This window comes from Leuciscus leuciscus, assembly GCF_965113295.1.
Source record: "Leuciscus leuciscus genome assembly, chromosome: 16".
NCBI lineage: Eukaryota > Metazoa > Chordata > Actinopteri > Cypriniformes > Leuciscidae > Leuciscus > Leuciscus leuciscus.
This window is the reverse complement of record NC_138740.1, coordinates 15,997,959-16,011,014: the sequence shown is the minus strand read 5'-3', so window position 1 is coordinate 16,011,014 and position 13,056 is coordinate 15,997,959. Positions and strand designations below refer to the sequence as shown.

The window sequence follows — 13,056 nt, the reverse complement described above, 5'->3', positions numbered from 1 at the left end:
CTAACATAAAAGTCTGTAAATATATAATAGATGTGTGTGTATATGTGTTGTATATATGTATATGTATATATATCTATATATATCTATATATATATATATATATATACATATATATATAAATGCACATACACACACATATATACAAACTTTTATGTTAGATGCAATTAATCACAATTAATCTGACAGCACTAACACACACACACACACACATATATATATACACATATATATATATATACATATATATGGATCACAGTTAACGTTTAAGTAACTAAATATTTTTTTTATGATTTTAGTTTTAATTTCCTATAATAACCCTGAATATAGTGATCCCAATTTAAGTTGAATTGAAACAGTTTGTCATGCTTAACGAAATCAACGAGACCAAGACACTGATGAACAAAAGATCTTTCCTCCTCCCCCGGTCACCTGTTTTACAGTATTAGCAAAACAGCCTCAGTGTTGATGTTGATATTTGATACCTCAACACGTCCATAGGGCTCACAAGTCAAATGCTATGAAAAACATGTGTCTCAACAGAGAGAAGTATTCATTTATCACATGCACTTTTGATTTACTATACATCCATATTTTAAAACATCCCAAACACCCTCACAGTGGGTTACTTAGAGTGCATCTTCAGTACTATATCTTGTCTTACTAGAGTGTGTAAATATAGAAGCTTTTCGGCAGTTTCATCGAAACAGGTTACATGCTGCAGAACCAGTTTTACTTCCTCGTTCCACAAAGCAATATTGGTTGACCTTAGACTCCTTGAATAGGCCTTGTCAGCAGTAATCTGCTGTTGATCTGCGTTAAACATGTTAATGCCTCGTCACTAAAAGACACGTGAAAGACGCATTTATGCTCAGCTATTCTGACTCTTGTACAATCCTTCACAGAAAACTATGAGTGACTGAAAAAGTGCTTTTGTTTGCGTTTAAAAATGATTCATTTTAGTTAATGTGTCAGTGTGTCGATTTAATTGGAGTCATCCACAAGAAGGAGTACATGTGAGCATTTGTGTATTTGTGTAGGAGGACAACAAAGAGCCAGATAAAGGAAAGAAGAATAAAACGCAAACAGAAGCCATGACAAACATGACAGACATTCTTCCATTACACAGCCAGTGAGATGCCAGAAGCTACACAATTAAACCAGAAAGCCCACATGCAGCTGTGCAAAAACAAGTTTATTGTTACATTAAAAATTAGTTCTGTGTGTCATAAAAGTATCTCAAAATCTATGGCATTACTATAAGGACTAAAAATGCTTTGATCATTGACAGGACATTCAAAATTTAGCATATATTATTAGAGTGAAATGGTTGTCAGGTATATTGTAGAAATATTTTTAGGAACACGTTACATATATGGTGCAGTTGGTCTGCTTTCTTAAAGATATAGTTCACCAAAATCACCCTCACGCTGGTGCAAACCCCATATACTTGCACGGTGTGGAAAAAGAGCAGCGTGACTATTATTCAAAATTCCTTCATTTGTGTTTCAGAGAAAAAGGAAAGACAAACTGGTTTGGGGCACCATGCGAGTGAGTGAGTGAACTATCCATTTTAAAATGAAACATTCAGGATAACTATGTATTCTGTATTATATTAATACAATAATACAAAATATGATTATAATTATTATAATATTTTCGTCATATGAAACAATCCTTCATAAATAAATCTGGCAGAACCACATAACTGCAGCACAAACCGCTTGTTAAGCCTTCACAAAACTCACAGTTAGACTTGAAATGCTGGACATCTTATTCAAAATACATATAAACACATAATTAGCGTGTTTATATAATGCTTGAGAAAAAAAAATATTATTAAATCTACTCTGAGTGACCTTAATTTCCTTCATTAAAAATATCCCATACATGGACAGGATGGTGAACATCTGCAGAAAAAAAGTGTATTCTAAAATAAACACTGATTAAAGTGCTTCAGATATCATAATTAGCATTAAAACGGCATGTTAGTTTAAATGACCTAAAATGCATCATTGTCATAATGATGGAAATGAATCACGTCCATGATAATATAACGAAGGCAAAGGAGAGAAGCAGCACTTCTGTAGGAGTTTTCCCCCCATCTGACCCAGGTCTTCTGAGTGGAGGTAAGATTTCTTCATATTGTTCATTATTAATCAGTATAGTTTCTCTGTAAAAACAACAGCAACAACAAGAAGAGTCTGTCAGGAATCAAATGTTCATGAGGGACTTCAACCAAAAACTGAGAGTTTTAGCTCTGACATCTGATTGGATGAGCCATGAGATTCTGTTTTATAAAAATTTCTCAAAAAAAAAAAGAAAAAAAGTGTAATATTATAAACATGTTTATATGTACAGTATTATAACATACTATAATATAATATAAAAATATATTTTAAATCATGTTACATAATTAAATCATTATATATATATATATATATATATGATTAAAAAATATTTGTATATATATTATATAGATAGATAGATAGTAGGATGTTAATAAATTATACCACTTGTTTATTTTGATAATTATTAATAATACATTTTATTCATTGAACATTGGTGTCTTCAATCATACTGGTATATCCGTTTTATAAAAATATAATATCATATATGTTTAATTATATCATTAATTATTATAATATAATAATATAGTATAATATAGAATAATATAAAAAATATTACAAAATAATATATATAAAACATGTTTATATAATAATAAATGGAAACAATCTATACTAGTAATATGTTAAAAAACATGATCAGTTGGTGGAAGATTTGGTGCTTATTTTGATTATTATTAGTCATAAATTCTATTGAACACTGGTGTATTCCATTACTAGTGGTACTAGAATTGTTTTATAAAAAAAAAATATATTATCAATATATTTTATATGTATAATAATATCTATACAACATATAATACCGTATATTAAATATTACAAAAACATATTTTTGTAATAATATTTTTTATTTATATATATAAATAAAAAAAACTTGAAAAAAAAAAACTTGTGTGCTTATTTATATATACAAAAACAAATCCATGAAATACTAAATAATATCAAATTACTTAAATAGAAAAACTATGATGATATGATGATTCACATGATGCTCAGTTACCTGTAAAATCACTGCAACAAAGACCGCCAGCAGAGCCAGCAGCGCCATGCGGCCCAGACTTCCAAAGTCGACGTGTTTGAGGATGAAAAAGCGTGCCCAGCCCAGCTTATCTGCCGTATGTGGTGGATAACGCATCTTATTCACCCCCTCCATCTTCAGCTGTTTGATCAGACAGCCGCGCAAGTGGCTCAAGTGGTCAAAGCCGTACTTGCCATGATAGCGACCCATCCCACTGTTACCTGCAGGGGGAGTCCAAGAGCTGAGCTACAGTACAGTCCACACATCAAAACATCACATGCATGATTCTGCAGCTTCTTCAGAGACTCTCCGAAAAAACAAAAGAAGTTTACTTTTTTTTTTTTACTCACCAACTCCACCAAACGGCAAGGAGCTTACAGAGAAGTGCATCAAACAGTCATTGGCCAACACTCCACCACTAGAGGTCTCCGCTATCATACGCTTGATCAGCTGTAATGAAAGAACAGATCTGTACCATTGTCTTAAGTAGAACATGATTTTTCTATATATAATGAATGAATGGTCAGTTTACCTTGTTGTCTGAAGAGAAGATGTACAAGGCAAGGGGCTTCTCTCTCTGGTTGATGAATTTGATGGCTTCATCTGCACCGCTCACTGTCAGGACGGGCAACAGAGGCCCGAAGATCTCCTCCTGCATCACCTTGGCATCCGGCTTCACGTCCCTCAAAACTGTAGGAGCTGTGAAGAGATGCATGTTGAATAAACACCTTATTCTGCAACACAGAAGTAAGCTATTTTCTGTTAATGTGCGAGACTTCTGATGCATTAGCCACTATAGATTAATATCTAGAAGAAGAATAAAGTGGAGTAAACGGTAAAACAATTTGTGCTACAAACCAGTGTGTGTATGATTATGATAATTAACTAAAATATGATAACAAATGCCAGTGTGCAATATAAAGCAGCAGTTGGTGGATAACGAAGAATTATAAATGTGTGTACACAGTGAGTAAACAACAAATCCGTTTCATTATCTTCTGAAAATGATTGTAGTAACTTAGCATTAGCAATGCAGCTAAAGTTTACCAATGTAGCACTCTGACTCGTCGCTTTCACCCCCCACAGCGACGCTGCTGCCCTCCAACAACGCCATCAGTCTCTTGAAGTGGCGCTCATTGATGATGCGTCCATAATCCAGACATTTTTTGGGGTCTTCGGTATAGAATTCCTGATCAACACAAATGAAAGCATGTATTAGCTCATTTGACATTTTATATTTATAGAATGTTAAATGTTAAATGTTAAATAGTGATAGATTTCATATATACATGAAATTTAATCATTTTCATCAAAATAAAGTCTTTTTATTTAGACTTCACTAATTGCTTAAATTCCAATCTGTTCATATGAATGAATATATATATATATATATATATATATATATATATATATATATATATACACTGTATATATACATACATATATACAGTCTTTATATGTATATATATGAACAGAGTGGAATTTAAGCAATTATGGCCCACTCCAAATATAGAAATTGACAGCAAGAATAAATAAATTCCTTATATACTAGTAACATATATATAAACATATATACTAGTAATCCATACCTCAAACTTTTCATTATTAGCCTTCTAAATCAATAGAATTATTGGTAACACTTTACAATAAGATTCAATATTTTAATGATAGTTAATGCATAAGATATCATCAACTAACTATGTTATCACATTTAATGTAAAAAATATGCTATTGTTAGTTCTTGTTAGTTTAAAATGCATTTACTTTTAACATTTGCACATTGAAATGCTGAAATGTATCAATATAAATGAACTGTTATTCACAAATAAGCTACATACATACTTTAATATTCTTCTTGATCTCTTCAATCACTCTGTCTTGTATACTGGGGTCACACAGTATGTAGTCCGGAGCAATGCAGGTCTGACCACAGTTTGAATACTTCCCCCATGCAATACGCCTGTAATGTCACAGAGAACACGTGTTCAAAATGATTTAACAGATTCATTGCATACAAACATTCAAGATTAATAGAGTGCATTAGTGCCCGCCCACTTTTTCAGCGGCGTTGGTTCCGGAAGTATTTTTTTCCATTCATTTCTCCCATAGGCATTTCACAAAAGTCTTTGTTAAACCGTTATAAGCCATGAACCAAGCCAATCAGCTACGAGTTGAATCATAACATGTCAAACTTTTGATTTGAAGCAAAAGTATTTGAAAATCAGACAAAAATTGAAAGGTAAAAGACTGTGTACTTAACGACTTTAGTGAAAGAAAGAACCACAATCCCATGAAGCACTGCGAATAGCGAACAATTTAAAAACGATTGAGAAATAAAAAAATACTAATTGAAAATGTTGATTATATATAACAATATATTTTAAGTTTATTGCAAAATATGCATATATAATCAAATATTCAAGTATTTTGAGAGCATAGAAAGAACGACTTGATTACGTCACATCATGGGAGTGGGCGGAGCTAACGAGATCTTTTGGTGCGTTTTAATTATTTCAACTCTGATTGGTGGAATTTTCTGTACAGAATCATGGGTAATGTAGTTCTTACCCACGAATTCCGCTGTTAAAGGAATAGTTCACATAAAAATGAAAATTCTGTCATCATTTACTCACTCACCCTCAAGTTGTTTCGAACCTGTATGAATTACTTTCTTCTGCTGAACACAAAAGAAGATATTTTGAAGAATGTCGGTAACCAAACAGTTGATGGACCCCATTTGGTCTCGTTTGGTCACTGGCATTCTTTAAAATATCTTCTTTTGTGTTCAGCAGAAGAAAGAAATTCATACATACTCATTTGAGGGTGAGTAAATGATGACAGAAATTTCATTTTTAAGTAAACTATTCCTTTAAACACGATTATTTTAAAACTAAGTTTATAATAATGTGGGCAAACGGCTTCAACAGAAGCAAATACTATCGATTAACAACCTCATAGCTCACAGTAAAACTGTCTTTAAAGGTTTCTAAGTTGTCGTCAAAAATCAATTTCCCTATGGAGAGTCGAATGGAGTTTTTACTTCCGGAGTCCGACTGTTGTGAATGGACTGACCGGCATGCGACGGCGAGGTCACAGTTGTTGTCGATGTAGCACGGGCTCTTTCCGCCCAGCTCCAGAGTGGATGGGGTTAAGTGTTTTGCAGCAGCCTCCATGATGATTTTAGCCACTGTACCGTTCCCAGTGTAGAAGATGTGATCAAACCGCTGCTTGAGCAGCTCTTGGGTCTCTGTCACCCCACCGGTGACAACAGGGTACAACTCCTGAGATCAGCACCATCAGTATGAATAAATTACACTGTATACTAATTCAAATGTATAGTTAGAGTTACTATCCTTTTTATTTGGTTAATTTAAATTATAAACCAATTGGTTATAGAAATGTATGAAATAAATCTTACTTTGTCCAAGTACAGTGGTAAGAGATCCTCCATTACTTTGGAAGTGTGAGAACTGACTTCAGATGGCTTGATCACAGCTGCATTACCTGTCAAATAACATAGTATTAATTATAATATGATAATATTATTATCAATTTTCTTAAATATTGACAGGCATTTTGTATCTCCACATGTTAACTTAGTAACACCCACTAATCTATATAAATTATAGACTATAAAAAAATATGATCTGTAATAACTTTTAACACAAACACTTCAAATGTATCTGTTTTGCAAACCTGACTTTTCACTTAGTAAACTGACTAACATTCTTCAAGACAGATAACAGACAGAGGGATAAAAGCTGAAGCTATCTCTGTATATAGTGATAGTGAGTTCAAAAGAGTTACAGCATTTTCAAAAAACTATGTATCCAAAAATAATGTACATAAGTTAATTCATGCATTATTCTTAAAATGGGACAATAAATAAATAAATAGTTTTAAAATCTAAAGTATTTCTAGGGGTTATTTTTGCAAGTGCTGACATTGTTGATAGTGACTAAGGGAAAGGGACAGTTCTGTACTTTGGTCTGTTGGCACAGGGCAGTTTCACATAAGTAGGACAAAGTACAGAGTAACACAGTTATCCTTAAATGTGCTCTTCATTCATGTTACTAAAATGTTTTTTTTCCCGTCTACAGTATAAAAACTGAGGAGGAGAAGATGTAAAACCGATTGTTCAGACAAATGCCTCATATTAAATGTTTTAAAGTGGGTGGAGAACGTACAGTCACTTACATTGGGGTTCATAAGTCTCAGACCACAATGGTCAGATGGTCACATCTGGTATTCAAAATCTAAATTAAACACTTTTGAGATTTTAAAAAGTTATGATGTAAATAATTAAGAAATATTTAAAATGCTTGATTATATTTAGATCACTAATTAAATAAGCAAATTTAATCAGTGCTGATGAATAACACAATTATCAGGTTTTGCACATTTTTGTGGTTCATGCAGCTCTAGTGCTGCTATTATTAAAGGTGCAGTATGTTATTTCTCAAAGTCGTTGTTGAACATTGTTGATATTTGAAATCAGCACAAACAAACACACCCCTCTCTTCATTGCTCAGCCTCTAAAGCTCACCCTCCAATGCTAACCGCGGTGAGGGGTGAGCTCACCCAGTCGGTCTCAAACCCCGATCGCTGGCATGCGAGGCCGATGCAACAAGGACAAGGACGCTAAACAGTAAACACTGCATTCTCTAGCAGTCATCAGTCTGCACAACTCTCACTAGCTGGCCTCCTCCTTACACACGCAATGCAAGAGTGGAAGTCTGTTTATCGTAGCAGAAGAGCAACAAAATAATGCTTCGCGAAAAATAAAGCGAAGATGATGAACGAACGACAAGGAAGCACAAAAAATTAACATATATACACAAGAGTAAATACAAACAAGAGTTGGTTGTTAGTTGTGTGATGGATTTTTAATAGATAAGGTAGTAAACTAAATTTTAATCTAACCGTGATATTAAAGGATTAGTTCACTTTCAAAAAAAAAATTGCGGATCATTTACTCACCCCGATGTCATCCAAGATATCCATGTCTTTCTTTCATTAGTCGAAAAGAAATTAAGATTTTTGAGGAAAACATTCCAGGATTTTTCTCCATATAATGGACTTCAATGGCAACTAACTATACCAATGTTCAAAGAAGGTTCAAATGTCCGTCTCAATGCAGCTTCAAAGTCTCGACACGATCCCAGTCGAGAAATAAGGGTCTTATCTCGCGAAACGATCGGTCATTAAAAAAAAATATATATATATATATACCATCTCTGTACCATCTCTGAGTACCATCTCTGGTGTACCATCTCTGAGAAAAATTCCATCTCATTTTCTCCTCCAACTTCAAAATCGTCCGACATCTTTGTTTTAATTTATTATTATTTTTATTTTATTTATTTTTCGTGACCTTTCCAACGTCATGACGTAATACGTGGCACATCTCAGAAATTGTTTTTGTTTTGTTTTTAGAAAATGGCCGATCGTTTCGCTAGATAAGACCCTTATTTCTCGACTGGGATCATGTCGAGACTTTGAAGCTGCATTGAGACGGACATTTGAACCATCTTTGAACATTGGAATAGTTGGTTGCCATTGAAGTCCATTCTGTGTAGAAAAATCCTGGGATGTTTTCCTCAAAAACCTTCATTTCTTTTCGACTGAAGAAAGAAACACATGGATATCTTGGATGACATCTGGGTGAGTAAAATTAACAGCAAAAAAATTTTTGAAAGTGAACTAATCCTTTACCAATTCTAACATATAAACCTTACTTCCCCTTTTGGTCTAACATTCTAACAACTTTGGACAGAACGTACTAAAACGGTCTGTTCTTTGTCTATTTGTGTTATGGAAAATTCTCAAGTCCTGACCATGACAAAATCAAAAATACACTGTCTGTATTATGTCATGATATATTGAGTAATCAACTGAGATCTTAAAGCTTTACAATGATTTTTTGCTTATGCCTGTAACAGAGGGTAAAAAGGTGGGGGCTTGCTTTACCAATTGAACCAATCATATTGATAGAAGGTGACATGAGTTAAGTCATGAGTTAGTCACTTGATCTTATTTGTTGTGTCTGTCTTTATCCTATAAAAACTGATGTATTCCATTTGCTGGTGTGATTCTCTTTTGAAACGTCGATTGTAGACGAGACCCAGATAGACTAAATGTCGACTGTAGACGTTCGGGGACGTCGATTGTAGACGAGACCCAGGTAGATTTAGGTCAGGTGCGAAATAGGTTTAGGAAAAATCTACCACAATTTGGCGGGCCATTCCAGGAGTCCTCGGAATCTCCCTCTGTCAGTGGACGGGGACGAGGAACCACGTTGTCTTCATTCTGCCAGACTGCAGAACCCTGTTCGACAGAGGGACCATTCCAGACGGGCTAAAATAACTTAATGTTAAGGTAGGATGACAGACATTACACTTTAAAATGCTTCTAAATTAATTAAACGGTTTAATTGAATTTTGGATTCTGAATATGTTGAATATGTTTTTCCCTTGGCTATTAAGGGCAATGATTATGGTTAAATTCAACCAAATTGGTTGTGTGAGAGTGCGCCCAGAAAGCTGTTTATGAAACTTTGTTCCAGCAAATAGCAACTTGTCATGCTGGAAACCAGATTTGGGAGGGAAAATACCCAAGATGCTGTAGTAATGCAACTTTGTGTGAGCTCATGGCTTGTGATTTGTTTTACTGGCCATGTGCTTGTTTTTTTTGTCATGTTTGGTGTGGGCACATGGCTTGTCATGTGTTTCCTTGAGCCACGCAGCCAATGAGAACACTCATAAGCCACGTGTTCACACAAAACGTGACGACAAGAAAGCACACAGCTAGTGAAAAACACAAGCTGCGTGCTACACAGTACAGCAGCTCCAGACAAACAATGACACTCAAACCCAGTGTTACTCACGTATGGAGCGGAATCAAAGTGTGAGCGCAATCTCTGTGTCTGTTTTCAGGCCTTCCCGCTTAGCTCTCTCCAGCGCTGGACAGCTTTTCTAATATTAACAGTAAAGCTCTTTCCTGATCATAACCCAGTATTCTTTTGAGCTTTTATCTTTTGTAATGTCTCTCAGCCAATGTAATGTAATGTCTTTCTTCAAATCTCCCTCTTGCTTGTTCTCTCTCCTACATTGTCTCCTAATGCTACTTGGCTACAAGTTTGTTGTTGTGTCGGTCTGACAAACTTTCAAACAGCGTTTTTCAAATATCGCTTAAGTAAACTGCAGCTAGCAACTTTTTTCACACACAACATACAAGAGACTGAACGTTCCCAAAGACTATAGAATTACACAAGACGCGTCACTCGTATTGTTTTGAATGTGGAAAAGTGCAACGCTCAATATCGTGGAATAAGTCCCGCCTTCTAAATAAGAGCCAATCGCCGATTGGTGAAGTCATCGCGTTATTACAGCTGCCATTAGAAGCTCCGGTTCCTATAGAAACAGTCAGACGCACACTTCCACTGCGCATTAGCTTGATCCAGCCTGAAAAATGTTGTTTTCTGTCATGATTCGAGCGTTTAGAAACAAAATGTATGAGACTGTTGTTGTCAGATTTCATTAGTGATTTCAAATATGACATTTAATCGTAAGCTTGGAAAACAGTTTTGGAGAATTTGATGTTTCCCCATTCAAAGAGATAGGCGCTACACTTGCATGCCAGAGAGGCGTTTCAAAGATGGCCGCAGAGTGAAATGACTTGTCTTAAAGGGACTTTGACGTGCCCCAATATACTCACGGCAAAGTTTTTTTCTGTTCTTCACTAAAAGTAAAAAAGGGGCTGGATATACCTTTGCAGCAATATAATGTTAACGAACATTCTGATGGTCCTTCGATAGACCTCGATTACCTGCTGCTATAGCTCCTATGAGGGGCCCGATGGTGACTGCCCAGGGGTAGTTCCAGGCCCCAATGACCAGCACTACTCCCAGGGGCTCAGGCTGGATGTAGACCTGGTCTGAGATGGTCATCATGCTCTTGCTCACGGGTCGAGGAGCTGCCCAATCTTTCAGCTTTCTCACAGCCAGGTTAATCTCACTCTCCAGACCCAGAGTCTCATACAAAGGAGTTCCAAATTCACTCTGTCGCCAAATATATAAAGCAAATATCACATAAGCAAACAGAGTTTAGAAGTGGACAATGCACAAGCGGATGGGTCACCAACCCTTCTGAGATCCTTTTTGAGGCCCTCTGCGATTTCATTCTGTCGTTCTCTGACAAAACGCAGCAGGTTTTTTAGCTGTGTAATGCGGTACTCCAGTGATTTGCTCCGGCCGGTGAGGAAGGCCTTCCTGGCACGCTCCACTGCTTTCTGCTCTCGAGACATGCTGTGAAAGGGGAAGTCATTCATTTCACTCTGGTTACAATTCTGTCACATTTAGGTAAACTTCACACAATGATCTCATGTCAAGTCAAGTCAAGTAATCTTCATTTATATAGCGCTTTTAACAATATAGATTGCTTCAAAGCAGCTTTACAGTGATAATAGGAAATTAAAGTAACAGAGATTACTTTTTGGCTTTACAGCAGCTCTAGAACAAAGTTATTGTCCAGCTTAAGTTGTTTTGATTGATTAATATATTATAAGTAAGGGCCAAGTATAACATCTATAATGGTTTGACATCTGAGCCCTTGAAAAGTGAATGTGGAACAAACAAATCTTTCCACAATTGTTGCATAATATCAGAAATGAGATGAAAGCTCATGACCAAAAACTTTTCTTCCTAGAGACATTACAACACAGTGGTCTCTGGATGTTTAAAATGTTTTCAAAATCATCCCATAATCATCTATTCTATTTTAATGATTTAACTTCTGTCATTTCTACGGTACTTAGTTTTCAGAGTTTCGTGAGCAATTCAAAGTGGCTGAAAAACTGCAAAGAGCTTATCGTTAACTTTGACACAACTTTGATTAAATAATAACTGTTATTATTAGTTATTCTGAATCTTTAATAATCTAAATAAAATATATAATAAATAATCTAAATAAAATATACTACTAAATAAATAATAATACTATACTACTACAATAATAACAATAATGATTATTATTATTACTAGCCTATAGTAGTATTTATTACAAGTATGTCATTAATAAATACCTGTAGATGAATAGTAACGAATAGTTACTAATTAAGTAATCAAACGATAAAATAACCAATTGCTGTCATAAAAAATGACAATAGTTAATAGAAAATAATAACTGTGTAACGTTTGTACGTGACAGGAATGCACCGAAGAAGTTATGCAACACACATAGCGGGATATGAGACTGTCATACTAATGCGTGCATGCAGAAACACACTGAAATCAAGCATTTATTAGCCGTCCAAAGTGTTTCATATCATAACTTTCTGAATAAGATTACATGTCTATATGCGCTTAATCTCTCATTGTCTTGCGCAGTTGTAATTACAAGTTTATAACAGGCTGGAATCGCAGGAGAAGAAACGGGTTCAATTTATTTGTAACGTTACAGTATAAACAACATCGCTGCAGTCGAAGCCTAAACGAACATCGATTAATACGCTTTCGAGAAGGACAACGAAAAGCCTTACGTTTCAGTACATTACCTTCGCAGTGCACACAGTGCTTCCAGTCCTTTCGCTGTATATGCTATGTGGCGATCAGATAAAGCCTCCGGATCAGATAGTTCAGTTAAGCTGAACGATGGTAAACATTAAACACTACAGTTCCGTTAACAGTCGAGGCTGGAGCGGAGGGGGCGGAGTTTCGAGAGTGTGGGCGTGGCCACGTCGCCCTGAGGCAGTGTATTTAGGTACAATAAACACACTCACAAAGGATTGACAAAGGATCAGAGCATGCATTGCAACGCTGCATTTGGGATAGGCTATTGCGTCAGATATCGTAATCTCAGAATTATGCTTAGCCTACTCTATGTGCTTTATTCTTGGCCAATTGAAAAAAACTATTAC

At 35.3% G+C, this 13,056-nt stretch overlaps 1 protein-coding gene across 2 annotated transcripts; it reads right to left on the bottom strand.

Annotated features, from left to right (window-relative positions):
* Positions 1-1,174: 1,174 nt before the first annotated feature.
* Positions 1,175-12,852, bottom strand: aldh3a2b (aldehyde dehydrogenase 3 family, member A2b). 2 transcript variants are annotated; one of them, XM_082140420.1, is made up of 11 exons: positions 12,694-12,852; positions 11,284-11,446; positions 10,969-11,200; positions 6,560-6,645; positions 6,214-6,422; positions 4,984-5,101; positions 4,189-4,330; positions 3,674-3,840; positions 3,492-3,591; positions 3,124-3,362; positions 1,175-2,170 (listed from the first exon to the last, which is right to left on the bottom strand). In XM_082140420.1, the coding sequence occupies exons 2-11, from the start codon at positions 11,443-11,445 to the stop codon at positions 2,153-2,155; spliced, it is 1,473 nt and encodes a 490-aa protein (XP_081996546.1). In that variant the 5' UTR covers position 11,446; positions 12,694-12,852; the 3' UTR covers positions 1,175-2,152. The 2 variants fall into 2 exon arrangements, with proteins under 2 accessions (XP_081996546.1, XP_081996547.1); XM_082140421.1 differs by having other exon boundaries at positions 12,679-12,822.
* Positions 12,853-13,056: the final 204 nt, after the last annotated feature.